Genomic DNA, 18711 nt, shown 5'->3' with positions numbered 1-18711 from the left:
TTCCCTGCAGGCAGCAGTGCAGGACCAGGCTTTGCCCATCTTCTTGGGGGGGGGGGGGGAGGGGGAAGTGGGCGCCAGGATTCTCGGGGGGTGCAGTCTGGCCTAGTCCGGCAGGCTGTTTCAAGCAGGCTGTCTCTTCACTAACTCGGCTCCTGTTCCTCCAGGCTCAAAATAAAATCAAACTCTTCTACCAAAATGGAGGAAAGGGGAGAATAATTAGGTCTTGGCCCCCTGCCCAAACAGGAAGTCAGGCGCAGTACCCCATCACTCAGTGGGGGCTGGGCATGGGGCCTGCAAACACACGGGCCTAGGAGCTTTCTCACGGATGCTCCAGGGAGTACAACTAGTTCCCAGTGGTACCTGGGGCTAAAGAGCAGAGGTAAGGCCCTGAGTCATCCTGTGGTGTGGTGACACAATTGTGCCCGCCTTACCTGGGGTCAGGGGCTGAACGGAGAGTCTCTGGCGGGTGAAGAGGGCCATGTTACTTAAGGGCCCCCCGTTGGCTTTGTGGGCCTGGTGATGGATCTTGAGCTCAGCCAGGGGAATGAAACGTCTCATCAGCCGAACAAACTGTACATCTACCTGGGGGAATGGCAGGAGATGGGACAGGATGACAGGCCCAGCCTTGTCATGCCGCTGTGTCCTTGCCACCTGCAGGGTGTTCCCCAGGGCGGTTGCCACCAAGTCCTGCTTGTCTCCCAAGTGTAGGAGCTTCTTCACAACACCCCAGATCAACGTCCCTTCCTACATCCTCCCCCTCCTCCAAAAGGGCAAACCAGCCTCTGTACCATGGACCATTTGGGGTCATCATCTCTGCTGGAGGGATCGTAGTGGGGGCTGCTTTTCTCAAACTGGGTGTGGTCTGGATAAGCCTCCTTCACAATCTGAAACCAAAGGCAAGACACCAGCACTCTGACACACCGCCTGGGATCCAGGGCAGGCACACATTTTGTGGCCCACGCACTCTTGGCCCACAGCCAAGCAGGGATGCTGGTGAGGGCACTGACAGTGGACATAACTGCCCATATTGGGCAAGTACAGGACTGGACTCCCGTCCTGACCAAGTTTCCAAAGCACATTCATTCCCCAGCCAAACACAAACTTAGCAATACTCCTTGTAGACATGGCCGCCTCCTGCTGCCAGAGTCCATTCCTTTGTTCCTGTTGAACTCTGGGCTCAGAGGAGCTTACATTGGGCCCGGGAGGGTCCCCGAGTGGTCTTGCTTCATTCCCGAAGCACATCCTCTTTATTCATGATTCACGCTGAACCCCTTTGGCCACAGAAGCGAGTGTCCAGGAGAGGGAGCCTCGGAGGCTCCCAGCTCACCTTCATCAAGCCCGCGATTCCTGGTTCTTTGCAGTTGCTGTGGTAGAAGAAGGCCTTTTCCCCCAGCTTCATGGCTCTGAGGAAGTTCCGGGCCTGACGCAAGGGAGAAGCAGCAAGAATCAGCCTCCCCACCGAGTGGAAAACGCACACTTCTCACAGAAGCTGAGTGTGCTTTGGAAAGATGAGTTTGTAGGAGGCTCGGGAAGGGAGGGCAGCCTCCTGACAAATTCAGCTCGGCAGGCCACAAGTCTGATGCCAGAGCCCAAGGATGCGGTGGTGTTAGGAACTTCTTGGGATTCCCCAGACCACCTCAGTGGAGTTCAGAAGGGCCTGCAGGGTGGAACCCAGTGATACTCAGGGGGCCCTGTGTGGCGCTGGGGGTTGAAATCGGGTTGGCTAAATGCAAGGGAAGTGTCATAACACTTTCACTGTGTCTCTGACCCTATACACGTTTTTTCTCTTCTCTTTACACCCCTCCCCACCCCCAACCTTCCATTTAGTTCTCGTCTTTGACAAGATACTCAGGCTTGTCCCAGGGCACTGCACTGGCCAGAACACATGTCCTTTGTGAATTGGACGAAGACACAGTAAATTAGTGATAGTGTAAGCACATGTCAAGTGTGGGTTCTGATAGAGCACAGAACTGGCCTGGGGGAGTTTCTGCATCCATCTCGCCCACAGGAAGGAAGCGTCCCCAAACCCACAGAGCACCTGGGCCCGCCCTTACCTGGTAGTTGCGGACGCCATCCCAGCACGCTGTCTGCCCAGGCTCTGCTTGGAGATCCTCGATGCTGAACTAAGAGGCGGCAGGAAACAGTCATTGGCACACCTGCGCCCTCTAAGCAGAGCACATGACGGTGGGGAGCTCTGCCCCCATGGGGCGCTACTGACAGCAGGGGGAGGAAGCCAAGCACTGAACACAGCCCCAGAGCAACCCATCAGCTGGAGGGAAGGAGTCTGCACGTAACTCATCTGCTAATGAGAGGGTCTGTGAAACGGATCATCCAGATGACTGAAGCCTCGGATAAATTAATCTGGCTGTTTGCATTTGACTAAAATGTATTTCGAGTTGCATTTTTTTCTGGGTTATTATCAAGGTTAATTCCTTGAAGGGCGTCCTACAATCCCTTAGAATATGCCACCTATTAGCAGGGACCTGTCAGCATGGATGTGGCAAGAGCACAGGTTCCTGGTCCAGGCCAGGTAAATCAGCTTTTACTAGAACACAGCCACGCCATTAGCTCACAATTTTTTCTTTCTTCCTTTGCTTTTGTTTTGATGATGCACCTGGTTCTGCACTCAGGAATTATTCTTGGTGGTCCTTGGGGACTATCTGTGGTGCCAGGGACTGAACTGGGTGGGCTGCGTAAAAGGCAAATCCTACCTGTTGTATCAGGGCTCTGGCCCCTGCTCATGTTTTCTTGTCGCCACTTTTTTGCTATGACAGCCCAGTTACAAGAATAACTATGGCACTGTCCCCAGCCTTTCTAGAAAACGGCCTTCGATGGAGGACTCACCAAACAGGTGAGCGACAAAACATCACTCGACCCTCGCCCACTTACGCACTTTCTGCCCCTCCAAGACCAGGCAGGGGGCCAGAAGGAGTTGCTAGTTAAGGTGCTTGCTCTCCCTGCAGCACACAGCTGACCCCAAACTGAATCCCCAGCACCAAATATGGTTTCCCCAGCACCGACAAGGTCACTAGGAAGAGCCCTGAGCACTGTGGGGTATGGCCCAAAGGCCTCCTCCCCGATGAATCCCGGCGGAGAAAGAACCCCAAAGAGCGCATATTCTCCTGCACCCCACCTTCACATCTACGCCTTTCTCCAGCCGGCTCTCGGGCTCCGACTTCATCAGCCAGAAGCTGCCTAGGCTCTTCTCCCGGGGGCTGGACGCCACTGTGTCCGCAGGGCCAGAGCTCCTTGTCTGCGCTGCTGCCTCCCCAGCCCGCGCCGTCCTGACACGCTTCCCCTTCTTGTCTGCAAAAAGAAGCCAGGAGTGAGTGGGGGTGCCTGCTGCTGAGCAGGAGCGTTGGCTTGGAGTCAGGCCCGGATTCGAACCCTGGCCATGCCCCACCCTTGCCCTTCACCCCCAGCACCCCAAGTTGCAGAAGGTGTTTCTTGGCAAAGAGACTGGGTCAAGAACACCATCCTACAGGTCATCTGGCTTAGCCCCTGCAGACAGGAATACCCTCCGTGGTCGTACTCAGGGCTCAGGGGCCCAGCAGAACGGCCTACAAACAGCCAATTTTTTTTTTTTTTGTTTCTCTCCTGGGCCTGAGGTGATTCTCCCTGGTGAGGCAATTGAGCACCTTCTTGGACTTCTTTCCAAGGCACAGTAAAATAGGGCAAAGAGGGGCTGGAACAAGAGCATAGCAGGTAAGATAGTTGGCTGGCATGCAGTCAACCCAGATTCAATCCCTGGCGCCCCAACAGGGTCCCCTGAGCACTGCCAGGAGTAATCCCTGAGCACTGCTGGGTGTGGCCCCAAACCAAAGAGATATGGCAAAGGGTTTAGGCAGTGCCTGGCACTGTGACATATGCTGATAGCACCGTCGCTGTCTTTACCTTTGCACATGTGCTTTGCAGGCTCCTCCTCCTTTCTGCTCCTTAAATGTGCCAAGACAAGTTAAGGACAAAAGCTCTGGACTGTATAATCTTGAGTTTATAACCTAGATTTTATTCTAGAGAACTGGACCCACTGTATTATCACGCTAGCCCCTATTTTTTTTTTTTAATACCTGAAACTCTATGTCTCACCCTAATGGAACTCAATGAAGCTGGTGACCTAGGACATGTCCTCCTCCCTGGCACAGACCCTGGTGACTACAAGTGAACAGCAGAATCACCTGCCACTGTTGTATCTGATGCCACATTTCAGGAATAAGCTGCAACTGCTTTGGCTGAGGACTAAGTTAGATAAGGAGTCAGGACAGGTAGTTCATGGAACTTTTAAATGCAAAATGCTGTCACCTGAGACAGGATGCTGCCAGGCAGGGTCATGTATCTGCTCTATCTGCTCCCTCTCAGGAAGAAACTGCCCTAGAGAAAGGCTGTTACAAAGATGTTTGTCCTATCAGATGTGTTAAAAGTCTGGCCTGGATAGATTAAGAGACACATTTGGCTGAAAAATGTTATTCTTCTGATGACTGGTTCTAAGCAATAAATTTCGGAAGTGGAGGAAGGCTAGGGTCTCAGTCTGTGAGACTGTGAGCCCTCTAACCCCATGCTTTGATTTCTGTGCCCTTTCTTAATCCTCACGGCATCCCTGCTTCAGACTTGCTCACCCGGGTTGGTCCCAACACTTTGTTTTTGACTTTTTTGGGTGGTGGGCACAGTCCTGACTCTGTGCTCAGGGATTACTCCTGGAGGGCTTTGGGGGACCATAAGCAGTGCCGGGGATCACACCCTGAAGGCAAGCACCTTCCCCATTGTCGTATCTCTCCAGCCCTGCATGGCTTATGATTTAAAGCCCCAGCTGCCTTATCAGAGGTTATTAAATATCCGCCGGCTATGGTCTACCTCTCCGAACCTGGCTTCGGTTCCTGGTGTCCCCTGGGATCCCTGTGGGCACCTTGTCTCCAAGAGCACTCTTGCTCAGTTCCTGCTCTTCCTGTTCAGGAGTGGAGGAAGTGCATCTGATTTTGCGGCCTGGGTAACTCAAACAACACATTCTCGGGCAGCAGCCCCGGTTACAGGCGCCTTTCATCTAGTTTTGTTTGCATGTTTTCAAAGATCAGGAACCACGTGTTCTTAACCTCAGCGCGTTTTTTCGTTTGTTTTCCTTCTCACCTATCTGTATCGAACAAGGAAAGAGGACGAAAGAGTAAGGAGACGCCGGGCACGGTTCAAAGGAGTAGTGCGCAGGGGGAGGGCCTGAGCCCTCTGCGGACCAGGCGCAGCTCACCTGGCCCCGCGGCCCCCGCCGGCCTCTTCTGGGGTCTCGGCATGGTATCCCCGCAGGGTCGGCTCTGGAATCGGGCGAGAGGTCCGGGAGGCAGCCTCCAACTCCCTCCAGGAAACTGCGCGGAGCCAGTCGGAGACTGGAGGGTGCGGAGTCTGGCGGCGCGGAGGGTCCTGGGCTGCAGCCCCTCAAAACCTCCCCCCGCTTATCTGCGTTCCCCGTTCCACTTCGCACAACCTGGCCGTCAAACTCTCCCTGTCTGTTTCCCTGGGTCCTTCTCATCCATTCAGTCGTTTCACGGCACAGGCCCCACCATGCGGCTCGCAAGACCCCAGCCACCCTCCAAAGTGCCGGGGGTCTGAGCAGCGCATTCCCGCTCGAGGTCGCACGTATCTCCCGGGCGCTGGGCTCTAGTCTCAGGGATCTCTGGGTGTTGTAGTTCTCAGTGCCGCAAAGCTCGCCCGGGTCCCGGTGCGAGCCTCGTCAAAAGAACTACATTTCCCAGGGAGCAGCGCGGGGCGGAGGGACTACAACCCCCAGGGCTCCGCGCGGGGCGAGAGGACTACAGCTCCCAGGGTGCAGCGCGGGGCGGCGCTTAAGACCCCGCGGGCCGAGGTCAAGGGCTTGCGGCGCCGGCGGTACCGAGCGAACATGTTGCTGAGTGGGTGCGCGCGCCTCGGGACGCGCCTCTGCCTCCTGCGCGGATTCGGCCCCGCCCGGCCGGGGAGCACCCGCCGCTGCCTGGTCTCCTGCATCGACCGTAAGGCTCACCCTGAAGGTGCAGGGGTCCCGGCGCCGGGCGGGGGGCTTCGGCCTCTGCAGCCGCGGACGGCCGACCCCCACCCCGGCTCCACCTCCTTGGCTGGCTGCCCTCGTGCGCTCGCGCCCCCCCCCCCCCCGCACCGGGCTGTCACCCCTCGCGTCCGCCTGGCTGCCCACCTCGTCCCCGCGTTTTGCGTGTCCGCTCTCGACCCGGGCGGGGCTCAGCGGCTGCCCCCCGCAGCGCTGACCCTCGGTGCCCTGGGTCTCTGCTGCGCCGTCTCGCCCCACCTCCCTCCTGCCACCCAGACCAGGAATTTACTCGCTCTCTAGTGGGACCCCCGTTTTAAACAAGGGAATAACGCAGACCGGTTCCCATAGAGCGCCCCGACTTCCCGAGAGCTGCACCAGCTGGGAAGGCACCACATGGACCCCCGAGCACTCCCGGGTGGGTTCACCCCTCCTTTGCAAGACCCCCTTCCCCCCAGTACAGACAAGAACTATCAGAACTCCAAAGCCATCCTAGCGTTCTCCAGCACTCAAGCTCTCGGTGGTTCTCCATCTGTTTGTTAGTTCTCCAGGGAGGGATCCGCTTTGGACACATTAAAACATTCTTGTTCTTCAGGGCCTCGGGTTTTTATCTTTGACCTCTTGCACACTCTTGGATCTTTCTACAGGCACCTCCTCGCCTTTGCACCCCGTTTCTATTACCTGGGCTAATTCAGTGTGGCTGTTGGCTTCTGGAATCCCTGCTTCTGTTCTGTTGCTAGAATGTATGTAAGGAGAATGTCAGTAATCTTACTTAGCTGTGGGTGTGCCTTCCCTAACTCCTCTTTACCAGTTCTTTTCTCTCCAGCACCGCTCTATGTGAGTTCCCCTTCTCTAAGATGGACTGAGTCTCTCTCTTTAAGATTTGTAACCACATTGTATTTACCTTTATGTAACTTGCGTGCAGCTGTTCCCTATTATAAAGATACAGTTTCGGCTTGTGTGATCAACCTCTTGTTTCTTTAACTACTTGTTTTATTTGTTTTTGTTTTTTCTTTTTGGGTCACACCTGGAGATGCACAGGGTTTACTCCTGGCTCTGCACGCAGGAATTACCCCTGGCGGTGCTCAGGGGACCATGTGGGATGCTGGGAATCAAACCCGGGTCGGCTGCATGCAAGGCAAACGCCCTACCCGCTGTGCTATTGCTCCAGCCCCTGACTACTTGTTTTAAGAAGTTAAGCAAGAAGCTGACATCTCCTCTGTCAACTAAGAATGATAGCAACTGTTAACACTTACCTAGCTTCTGCTGGCACTGAAATTCTGTCACTCTTCTGGATATTGATTTCATCCTGTGTGCATGGACCATGTTCATCTTTGTAACCTCAGCCTAGCTTCATGGTAGATACTCAATAAATATGCTTTTGTGAGTGAACTCTGGGCTGTGATCTCTAGGAGCATTTTTACAGACAACCCAACCCAATCCTGGCTCCTATGACCCCATGAAGCCAGGTCAGGCCAACCTGGTCTTTAATCCTCCTCCCACATGTTCCTTCTGAGTTTCCTCGGTTGTTTTTGGCTTATTGGGGGAGTTAGGGGTGAAGGGCAGGGTGAGTACAGGACTTGAGAATGCCTTCCAACTTGGTGCTCAGGGTTCGCTCCCTGCAACACCAGGGGACTGTATGATCCTGCTCATCAAACCCAAGGCCCTTGCTTGCATATCTGCCTCAGTTTCCCTTTTTGGAAGGGCTGAGAGTTGGGCTACAGCCAAAGTGCTTAGGATGTTATTCCTGACCCAGGAGTGACCCCTGCTCTGGAGTGACCACATGCGGTACCTTACCTGCTATACTGTGTTTCTCTCGTTCCCTGGCTTCCCACTTTCAGGTGAGGCCTGGAGCAGGCCGGGCTTCCTTCAGCTCATACAGGACCCCGACTCGTGCCTGTGCCCGCCCAGGAAAGCACAGGGCTGCCCGCTCCAGCAAATTTCCCAGTGAGTCTTGTCCATAGTCTTCCTGCAGAACTCCTGGGCTGCAACCCAGTGTGACCAGGATTTGAATGCTGCAAGGTACTCGGGGGACCATATGGGATGCTGGGAATCAAACCCAGGTCGGCAAGGCAATCACCTTATCCGCTGTGCTATTGCTTCAGCCCCAAGCAGAGCAATCTTGCAAGACCATTCCAGAATCAAGAAGTTACTTTAAGTGACAGTGATCCTTAGTTTATATGCAGCATTTTAGCCCCCCCCCCCCCAAAAAAAAATATACAAAAAACAGTAGCTTGTAAAACCTGAAATCCCACGACACACAGTGGCGGCCACCCTGCAGAACGCAGCCCTTGGGAAGGAGATGGGGGCCACACTCCTTTCTGAGGTGCTGTTGGCTCTAAAGCTCTGAGCTCCAGTTTCCCTTTTCGCCTTTTCTTGTAAGAGGCTTTTTCTGTTACCAGAAGCCACTGCTAATAGAGATCTTTCGTTGAAGTCAGCTGGGAGAACAAGGATGTTGGAAAAGCAAAATGTTCATGTGCTGGGAACCGTTGGTTTGTGTGGGGATGGGCTTCCCTACAGCCCCTCCTCACGGTGCCGTGCAGTGTCCTCTGACAGCCGCTGGGGGTTCCCGGCAGACTTCTTTGTCCCAGTGGGTCTCCACCTTCTACCACCTGCCTGTTATTTTTTGGGTTTTGGGTTTTGTTGTTTCTGTCGTTGTTGTTTGTTTTGAGGCCACAGCCAGTGATGCTCAAGGGTTCCTCCTGGCTGTGCACTCAGAAATTACTCCTGGCGATGCTGGGGATCAAACCTGGGTCAGCCCATGCAAGGCAAGTGCCCTACACGCTATACTACTGCTCCAGCCTGTTGTATTTGTAGGTCTGTTTTATGGTCCTTTGCTTTTCAGTATCTTAGACCTTAAGGACCAAGCCCCAAGGCACAACGCTGATCAGAACAGAGAATGTGCTGAGAGTTCCGAGCTCCCTGGAAGAAAACAGCAGCCGTGTAATCAGGGCTTGCCTGAGAGCGGCCTTTTCTTCATCCGGCAGCTTTGCCAAGGCTGCCCACGAGTCTCTCCTAGCCGATCTTTTAAAAATGATTTGTTGGGGCTGGAGTGATAGCACAGTGGTTAGGGCGTTTGCCTTGCATGGGCTGACCCAGGTTTGATCCCCAGCATTGCCAAGAGTAATTTCTGAGTGCACAGCCAGGAGGAACCTTTGAGCATCGCTGGCTGTGGCCTCAAAACAAACAAATGTGACTGATCCGGGTTTGATTTCCAGCATACCAATGGTCCCCCGAGCACTGCCAGGAGTAATTCCTGAGTGCAAAGCCAGGAGTAACCCCTGTGCATCACCAGGTGTGACCCAAAAAGAAAAGAAAAAAAGAGAAAAGGGAAAGTTTTGTTGATGCAGATGTAGCAGACATGGAATGGGGACACAGTTCCAGAACAGAGAAGGAAGGAAGACATCTAGAGGGAAAACTAACTCGAGGGATGGTGTATGTTGAATAACCTGCAGTGTGGGTGTGAGAGGAAGCCAGAGAGGAGAGTATTGAGGACTGAGGGAGTGATGAGGGTCTAAGTGGAGCCAGTTCACTGGGGAGCACAGCAGGAAGGAAAAGGCCTGAGCAATTGAGTCCTGCTGGGTGACACTGTCTGAGAAGGGGACTTCCCCCTCTAGACCTCCTGTCCTGCTTCCAGATGCTTCTCTGCCCTCCTCCCACCGACCCCTGACCCGGAACTGAATATGTGCCGTCTTGGCTCACAGCTTCCATGGGACTAAATGAGGAGCAGAAAGAATTTCAGAAAGTGGCCTTTGACTTTGCTGCCCGGGAGATGGCGCCAAATATGGCAGAATGGGACCAGAAGGTAGGCGTTCACGTCCTGGCTGGGCCCACCTTTGTCTGTAGCTCCTGGTCCTGGCGGGGTCCACGTTCTCCAGCAGCCATGCTGTTGGGCGCGGTCTCCTGGGAAGCATCTTCATCATCTTGTGACTTTTTTTTTCTTTCTTAATCGCACAAAGATTCAGACAAGTTTAGAACCAGGGTGGTTCTACGGATGTGAAAAGAAACTTCCATGCTATTCCATGCTAGAAAGTCAGTCCTTAGAGCAAACGTGGTGATGGCCAGCGCCGAGGGGTGACAGACGGGCCTGTGAAGATCCCCTATGCCAGTCCTGGTCCCCTGGCCTGCATGCGTGACCCGCTCTTCTCCGCTCCCAGGAGCTGTTCCCCGTGGAGGTGATGCGGAAGGCAGCGCAGCTGGGCTTCGGGGGCGTCTACGTCCGCACGGATGTGGGGGGCTCTGGACTGTCCCGGCTGGACGCCTCAGTCATCTTCGAAGCCTTGGCTACGGGCTGCACCAGCACCACCGCCTACATCAGCATCCACAAGTAAGCGCAGGGCATGGGGCGGCCGGGAGGGGCTGCGGGCACAGATGCGGCTCCTCGCGCTCCCGAGCAGCCAGCAGCAGGGTCTGCAGCAGACCCGTCACCGCTGGCGGGCCTGAAGCTGGTGTGTGACTTCCTCTTGGCTCCCCGATCGGGCCTGTCCAGTGGAGGGGCCAGGCCACTGCGCCTCAGCCTCACCCCAGTGGAGCCTGCAGTCATTTGGGAAAGTGAGACCGTGGGGCTGGAGGGCAGCACCTTCCCCTAAGGAGAAGAGTCCGGACAGTGCGGGCGTGACACAGCCCCACTGGTCACTGTCCCCAGGGGGACAGTGCTGGCCTCTGCCGTGCCTGTCCTGCACCCCTCACTCTCTCCGCTCTCTCGCTCTCTCCCTCTCTTGGTCTCTCTCCCCTATTCCCTCTCTTCTTTTTCTTTGTGGGTCACACCCGGCAATGCACAGGGCCGCACCAGGCAGTGCTCAGGGGCCAACCCGTGACCCTGAGCCTCTCCCAGCCGCAGGAATTACTCCTGGCTCTGCACTCAGGAATTACTCCTGGTGGTGCTCGGGGGAACATACGGGATGCTGGGAATCGAACCTGGGTCGGCCTCGTGCAAGGCAAACGCCCTACCCACTGTATTACCCCTCCAGCCCTCTCTCCCTCTCCCACGCTCTCTCTCTCCTCCTCTCTCTCGCTCTCTTGCTCTCCCGCACTCTCTCTGCCTTGCTCTCTCTCTCTCCCTTAACTCTTTCCCACTCTCTCTTGCTCACTCTTGCTTTCTCTCTCGCTGTGTCGGTCTCTGTCTGTCTGTCTGTCTCACGCTCTCTCGCTCTCTCTCTAGCATGTGTGTCTGGATGATCGACACCTTCGGGAATGAGGAGCAGAGGAAGAAGTTCTGCCCCCCGCTCTGCTCCATGGAGAAGTTCGCTTCCTACTGCCTCACCGAGCCAGGTGGGTCCGTAGGCGGCCCAGTTTGGTGCCGGGGGGGCCCCCGCCGGAGGTGGGCTTGGACAGGGCACATGGGCGAGTTCACAGACCGAGGCCCCTCGCAGACAGGCTCACCCGAGGCTGCTGCCGGTGCCCTGGCCAGCAAGTGCCGGGAGTCTCAGGGCTCCAGCCTTGTGCCCACCACAGGCTCTGGGCTGGCTGCGGGCCTGGCGCCTGAGCCCTGCCAACCTTTTCCCATTCACTCTAGGGAGTGGGAGTGACGCCGCCTCACTGCTGACATCAGCTAAGCTGCAAGGAGACCATTACATTCTCAACGGCTCCAAGGTGCCGGCTTGCCGTTCTTCCTGTGCTGAAGGCACTGCCCCTTCATCTCCTGGTTGCGGGTCTGGATGCTCACTGTGCGGGGTGCCAGGCAGTGCCGGGGTCACACCCTGGGTGCTGGGCAGTGCCGGATCACCCGGGCCTCCCCCGGGCAAAGCCTCTTCTGAGCACTTTGGGCTATTTCCCAGGTCCCAGGAAATCTTTCCCCTGCAACAGCTGGGGAATATTTTCAGCGGGGACTGTGCGTGCGTGGCGTGTGCACGTCTCCCCTCCCCCCTCCCTCTCTGTTGCTGTAGCTGCTGTGCTGGTGTGGCCCAGGCCGGGCGTGGGGCTGGGGTGCTGGCATCTCCTGCTGCGTGTGTGCTGCCAGCAGCCCATTGGCTGTGGTCTGTGTGGTGCCGAGAGTTGGACTCCGCAGGCAGCTCCGTTGGCCTTCTAGGCAGGTGCTGCCCGTGGTGCGCTCCCCGGCCTCCCCCACCAGGTCTGACATTTATTTGGGACGGGGCTAGAGAGGGAGTGAGGGGGAGGCCTTTGCCTGCCCGCAGCTGACCCTGGTTTGCTCCCTGGCACCGCCTGTGGTTCCTGAGTGCTGGAGTGACCCCTGAGCTCCTGCTGGGTGGGGCCTTTTGTTTTCTCTCTGGTGGGGGCACTTCGGAGCCCAGTGGAGCTGGGGGCCCCCGGGGCCGCACCAGGCAGTGCTCAGGGGCCAGCCCGTGACCCTGAGCCTCTCCCAGCTGCAGGCAGCCTCATGTTGGGGAGTGACCACTGCCCCTTCGCTTTGCCCGGCTCTGCTCTTCCCTTTCTGTGTCATTGTTCATTGCCGTCTCTCCACTGGTCCTGTCGGTCTGTCACTTTTGGAACTTCCTCCCTCTGCTGGGTCTTCCTGGCATTAGGCCCCAGGCCTGAGCCCGGTGTTCCCGTTCCCTGTCCCTCAGGCCTTCATCAGCGGAGGCGGCGAGTCAGACACCTATGTGGTCATGTGTCGGACTGGGGGACCGGGCCCCAAGGGCATCTCATGCATCGTCATCGAGAAGGGGACCCCTGGCCTCAGCTTTGGCAAGAAGGAGAAGAAGGTGAGTGATTGGGACCGAGAGGTGGCACAGGGGATGAGGCCCAGGGATCTGAGCCCGCCAGGAGCGATCCCTGAGCACAGCCCCCAAGTTCCCCAAGGTGACACATGTCACCTTGCACGTGTCCTCCTGGGTCAGGTCCCTGGTACCACAGGGCACAAGCAGCCTAGCATCCTCCAGCCTCACGCTGAGGCATTGGCCAGGCCAGCTGGGAATCACCAGGAGAGGCCCTGGGCCTCTGAGTACCATGTGGGAGACACTCCCTATTCAGTGCAGATAAAGTGAACCCACAGGGGCCGAGTGTGGGCAATGCGAGGGCTCCCACAGTACCCTGGAGGCACATTTCTAAGCGAGCCGTCTACGCCGACATCTTGTGGGGATAGCTGCTGGCGGGGGTGCCTGGCACCCACACTGCCCCCCTCTTTGCCAGGTGGGGTGGAATTCACAGCCCACCCGTGCCGTGATCTTCGAAGACTGCGTGGTGCCTGCAGCCAACAGGATCGGGAGTGAGGGCCAGGGCTTCCTCATCGCCATGAAGGGGCTGAACGGGGGACGGATCAACGTCGGTGAGCACGGGGTGCGGGTGGGGGCAGGGGCCCAGTCCTGCTCCCCAGAAACAGCGACTCTTCCCCCTGCAGCATCCTGCTCCCTGGGGGCTGCCCACGCATCCGTCGTCCTCACCCGGGACCACCTCAACATCCGCAAGCAATTTGGAGAGCCCCTGGCCAGTAACCAGGTATGCACCCGGGTCTCTGTGCTTGCAGCGAGTCTCCGAGAGGCTCATCCTGGTCTGACCAGGCCAGAGCCGTGGTTCCCCTGAGCAGTCCTTCCTGGATGTCCAGGGCCAGGATGCCTCCCCTGCTGCTCAGTGACCAGAGTCCGGGCTGCGTGCTGGATAAGGCTCCAGCCCAGCCGGTGAGCTGACACCCAGCCTCAGGAGGCAGAACCAGAGGGCCCAGGAACCACTGATGATGATACTCAGGCAATGGAGCTGGGCCACTCAACCCTCAGGCTCAGGAAGGGGCCCGAGGGGGGGGGGGGGCAGCAAGAGCAGAGCTTTTGGTTTAGTTTTATTTGGGGGCCACACCAAGTAGTGCTCAGGGCTTACTCCTTGCTCTCTGCTCAGGTATCACTCCTGGCGGGCCGCTAAGGTACTGGGGATCAAATTCGGGCTGGCCACATGCATGACACATGTCTTCATCCATGTTCTGTCTCTTAAGGGGATCTAGGGAAGAACCAAAATCCAGCTTTACTGCAAAAAAAGAAAAAAAACCCACATCCCCTCCCCCCCAGCGGCCTGCTAAGGAGATAAAGGGCAGCAGGGCAAGTGAATCCCCTTTCTGCAGAAGGGGCGGGAGACCTGAGGTGTGGGTCACTTAGGATAGGGCCTCCTCAGAGAAGTAGTGCAGCTGCGGGCAGGGTGCCTGCCTTGCACACAGCTGACCCAGGTTCCATCCCCGGCATCCCATATGATCCCCTGAGCACTGCCAGAAGTGATCCCTGAGTGCAAAGCCAGGAGTAACCCCTGAGCACTGCTGGATGTGCCTCTCCTCCAACCCGCCCCCCCCCCCCCCCCAAAAAAAATCCCGAAAGAACGAAAGGGACCTCCTGGGCAGGGAGACAGCTGGAAAGGCCGGAGTGCAGGGATTCCAGGTACAGCCCCAGGCACTGCCTGGACCCCCAGCACCACCAGGAGTGACCCCGGCAGCGGGTCCCTCCTTTGCCAGTCTGTGGAGCCGGTGCAGCTGCCACAAACCTCCCCTGTCCTCCCGGCGCCCAGTACCTGCAGTTCAAGTTGGCTGACATGGCCACGCGGCTGGTGGCCTCGAGACTGATGATCCGCAACGCGGCCGTGGCGCTGCAGGAGGACCGGGAGGATGCCGTGGCCCTGTGCTCCATGGCCAAGCTCTTTGCCACAGACGAATGCTTCACTGTAAGTCCCCCACCACGGCTCAGGTGGATGCAGGGCTCTCCTGGGACCAGGACACTCAGAGTGCCCTGCGTGGGAACCTGACCCCCGTGTCCTCCGACCCTTTCGCTTCAGCTGTTGTGATCCCCAGGTCACACCTCTTGGGTGTGGTGCTCACATATGCACGCTGCTGCTGGGCGGGCACGCGCGTGTGCTTTTGCACGGGCGCCCTCTGGTTGCAGTACTCGCATCTGTCCGCCAGGGGGCGCGCTGCACCTGCCCTCACAGCCCTTCTCAGACGCTGGCTGGGTGTCTGCGGCTCCATCCCTGGCTGCGTGCCGGCAGCAGCGATGAGCCCGCATTGAGGCTGCTGCACCACTAGGTGGCGCCGTGGCTCTGCGCAATCTAACTGCACGGTTCTGTCTTGCACCCACCCAGCTGGAGAGAAGCTGGAAAGACTGGGCCCACCCCCTCCATGCAGTGGACTGAGGGGAGCAGACCCCCCAGGCGCACAGCCACGCCCTGCTGGGATGGGCTTCCCCGGTCAGATCTGAGCGGGGTTGGAGGAGAACTGCCAGCTGGGTCTACCCAGCGCGGGTCTGACCTTGTGGCTGCGCCCACAGATCTGCAACCAGGCCCTGCAGATGCACGGGGGCTACGGGTACCTGAAGGACTACGCTGTCCAGCAGTACGTGCGCGACTCCAGAGTCCACCAGATCCTGGAAGGTGAGGCTCTGTCCGTCAGTCCCGGCTTCTCCTCCAGCCCAGCACTGAGGTGACCATGAGCCAGGACGGGGCCCTTGTGTCCTTAACACTGTGTGTAACACCAGCAGTTGGGCCAAGAGATGGCACCGGGAGATGCGTGCCCTGCACGCAGCTGGCCCGGGGCCCCCATGGTTTCCTGAGAACAACACAAACTGATCCCTGAGCACTGCCAGAGGCAGCCCCGAATCAAAAGGAAAAACAGCAGTGATTAGTTCTTACTGCTTAGAAACGGTGGTACCAGCCCGCAGGCCGGCCCAGCTGCTGCAGCCCGGGCCTCAGAGGTTCCAGAACCTCAGGACAGAGGTGCTCGGGGTAAGTGGCGGGCTGGAGCCTTCAGACAGTGGGGAGGGCACTTGCTTTGCATTGGCCGGCCTAGGTTTAATCCCAGACATCCAAAAGGATCCCCCAAACTCTCCAGGAGTGAGCCCTGAGTACAGAGCCAGGAGTAACTCCTCGGCACAGCACTGCCAGGTATGACCCCAAAACAAACAAGCCAGCAGCCCAGGAGGCACATCCAGAGGAACCATCTCCCTTGGCGTGACTCGGGGTCATTCACCTACAGAGTAAGTGTCTGGCCAGGCAGTGGGCACTGTGGGCAGCAGGCCAGGAACGTGGCCACAGCCTGAGATTGACTGTATTCCTCACACTTCTCACAGACCCCCCAGAAGTTTGTGCCCTGCACAGCCCTGGGGCGGGGCTGGAAATGCTCCCTGAGTGATGTGCAGGGGTCATGGGTGCTGCAGGAGCCCCGGGACAGAGGTGGAGTCTGAGAGCACTAGCCGCAGGGCATTTACAGTCTTCCAGAACCACACAAGGTCAGGGGTCGGTGCCAGCAGATGCCTGAACCCACCAGCCTGGTTTCTGTCAGGGCCTGAGCTCTGGCGCCCGTCACCAGCAAGGGCCTCAGAGGAGGCAGCTGCTGCCTACCGCAAACTCGTTCCCCCCCGTCTTGCTCTGTCCATCCTGCCTGCTGTGGGCCTCATCCCGCAGGCTCGCCAAGGGAGCCTCCCTCCTGCTGATGCCGCCTTGTAACCTTATTGGGATAAATGGCCCTTGTGTAAAGGGATAGGGCGATTCCAGGCCCCACCAATCTTTTTTGTGGGGTGGGATGCCACACCTGGAAGTGCTCGGGGCTTGCTTCTGGTGGGTTCAGATGATCATTTACAGTGCCAGGGTCGAACCCGGGTCGGCTGCATGCGAGGTCGGCTCTACCCGATGTACTGTTGATCTGGCTCCAGGACAGTTTGTTTTTATTTGACTGTTCTGTTTGTGGGGGCACACACCCAGCAGTGCTCAGGGACTGTTCCAGACGCTGCCCAGGGGTCCCTGGACAGTGCTCACGAATCTGGACCAAGCCTCCTGCACAGGAAGTGTTTGTGCAGCCCCCCCATTGAGCCGCTCCCTGATCCTGGTTTGTATTTTTCTCTGCTTTTATGGGAGGGTTTTTGTCTTTTGTGTTTTGAGCCACACTCCAGTGATGTGATGCTCAGGCGTATTCCTGGCTCTGCACTCTGGGACCTCTCCTGGCAGTGCTTAGGAACCACATGGGATGCCAGGGATCAAACCTGGGTTGACGGTGTGCAAGGCAAGTGGCCCTGTCCTCTGTACTCACTCCCAATGGGGTGATGTTTTTTGTTTGTTTGTTTGTTTGTTTTTCTTTTGGGGTCACACCTGGTGATGCACAGGGGTTACTCCTGGCTCTGCACGCAGGAATTGCTCCTGGTGGTGTTCGGGGGACCATATGGGATGCTGGGAATCAAACCTGGGTCGGCCGCGTGCAAGGCAAATGCCCTACCCACTGTGCTATCGCTCCAGCTCCTTTTTCTTTTTTCAAATTGATTTATCATTGATTAAAATAGAATTTCAGGATTATAACTTGATAGCTTTATGTGTATAAAAGACTCTCATACCCTCCATCAGATTTTCATACCTGGTGCCACCTGAGAGAGACTTTTGTTTTTAATTATTTTGGCATTGTTTGTGTGTGTGTGTGTGTGTGTGTGTGTGTGTGTGTGTGTGTTTGGTTTTGGTTTTGGGGACACATACGGCAATATGCAGGGTTTCCTCCTGGCTCTGTACTCGGGTCTCTCCTGGCCATGCTCAGGGGACCACATGGGATGCTGGAGAGTGAACCCAGGTCGGTTCTGCGTAAGGCAGGCACCCTCATGCTGTACCATCGCTCTGGCCCAAGAGACTTTGTTGCTGTTGTTGTAATATAAAGTTCCCCCTCACTTCCTGCCTCTTTTCCGCCTGCGCCGTCTTGTCCCGAGCTGGGTTTAGGTGACACTGGCCCCACCAGCACCTCCCAGAGCGTGGGACTGGCTATAGTGTTTTTAACCCTCTGCTCTCTCCCTCTTGCAGGTAGCAACGAAGTGATGAGGATGCTGGTGTCACGCAGCCTGTTGCAGGAGTAGCACCCAGCCTCGAGTCTGGCCAGGGGGCTGCTGCGGTCAAAAACCAGGGCTGAGCGCCCATGGGGGGGTAACGGGAGAAGGGCGCTTCCACAACTGCAGCAGTGGCCCCTGCAGGCAGGGCTGGGCAAGCCTTTGCAGAGGGACAGTGTCAAATACCGACCACATGCGTGTCTGGGAAAGGTGACTGGGAGGAATCCCCGCTCACGCCAAAGCCCTTCCTCCGACCCACGTGGTCTCGCTGCTTCACCAAATCCTTCCAGGAGTCTTGGCATGGTGGAGACGCAAGTGGACACACTCCAGTGCCCATGTCGCAGCCCCTCATCCGAGCGTCCTTGGAACACTCCAGCCAAGGAAGGAGTAGGGAGGAAGACGTGTCTGACGTCTGAATGAGCTGTGATGTGGGGAACACCACTTGGGTGCTCAGCGCTGAGGTCATTTGGAACTTTGTTGTTGGTAGCCTGGGGTCTGGAGTGGCGCTCAGAGCCCCTCCTTGCCCTTCCTGATCCGTTGCTTTGGTTATATATTTTTTCTGAATCGTTGCTTCCTTTTTAAAAGTTAGTCCTCTTTTAAAGTATTTTTAATCACTACATTGATAAATAAAACCAACTTCTCCATAATATCTCCAGTTCTACTGAAGTGGCTTTTAGTTTATCTTTATTTCTCTCTAATACCTTTTACAATTATTTTAAAGCTTTTAGTTAATTAAACGTTTAACTTGGGCTGGAGTGGTAGTACAACAGGTAGGGCGCTTGCCTTCCACACGGCCGACCCGAGTTTGATTCCGAGCATCCCATATGGTCCCCTGAGCACTACCAGGAGTAATTCCTGAGTGCAGAGCCAGGAGTAACCCCTGAGCATTGCTGGGTGTGACCCAAAAAGACAAAAAAAATTTAAAAAGTTCAACTCAATTTTAGATTTCCTCAACCAAGTTGTCTTTTTTTAACA

The 18711-nt window shown here is 56.7% G+C and overlaps 2 protein-coding genes across 4 annotated transcripts; one reads left to right on the top strand and one right to left on the bottom strand.

Moving 5' to 3' along the window:
• Positions 1 to 54: 54 nt before the first annotated feature.
• Positions 55 to 5621, bottom strand: THYN1 (thymocyte nuclear protein 1). 2 transcript variants are annotated; one of them, XM_056131479.1, is made up of 7 exons: positions 5234 to 5619; positions 3134 to 3306; positions 2055 to 2123; positions 1328 to 1420; positions 789 to 884; positions 432 to 582; positions 55 to 187 (listed from the first exon to the last, which is right to left on the bottom strand). In XM_056131479.1, exons 1-7 carry the CDS (start codon positions 5274 to 5276, stop codon positions 141 to 143), a joined length of 672 nt encoding a protein of 223 aa, XP_055987454.1. In that variant the 5' UTR covers positions 5277 to 5619; the 3' UTR covers positions 55 to 140. The 2 variants fall into 2 exon arrangements, with proteins under 2 accessions (XP_055987454.1, XP_055987455.1); XM_056131480.1 differs by having other exon boundaries at positions 56 to 184; positions 5234 to 5621.
• A 210-nt stretch (positions 5622 to 5831) lies between these two features.
• Positions 5832 to 18385, top strand: ACAD8 (acyl-CoA dehydrogenase family member 8). Of its 2 annotated transcripts, XM_056131476.1 has the most exons (11): positions 5832 to 5990; positions 9724 to 9824; positions 10177 to 10346; positions 11181 to 11290; positions 11535 to 11611; positions 12544 to 12681; positions 13109 to 13244; positions 13317 to 13414; positions 14459 to 14611; positions 15211 to 15313; positions 17714 to 18385. In XM_056131476.1, exons 1-11 carry the CDS (start codon positions 5882 to 5884, stop codon positions 17764 to 17766), a joined length of 1248 nt encoding a protein of 415 aa, XP_055987451.1. In that variant the 5' UTR covers positions 5832 to 5881; the 3' UTR covers positions 17767 to 18385. The 2 variants fall into 2 exon arrangements, with proteins under 2 accessions (XP_055987451.1, XP_055987452.1); XM_056131477.1 differs by lacking the exon at positions 9724 to 9824 and having other exon boundaries at positions 5852 to 5990.
• Positions 18386 to 18711: the final 326 nt, after the last annotated feature.

This window comes from Sorex fumeus, unplaced genomic scaffold, assembly GCF_029834395.1.
Source record: "Sorex fumeus unplaced genomic scaffold, SorFum_2.1 ptg000091l, whole genome shotgun sequence".
In the NCBI taxonomy this organism is placed as follows: Eukaryota; Metazoa; Chordata; class Mammalia; order Eulipotyphla; family Soricidae; genus Sorex; species Sorex fumeus.
The sequence above is the reverse complement of the archived record's forward strand: the minus strand, read 5'-3'. Positions and strand labels throughout refer to the sequence as shown.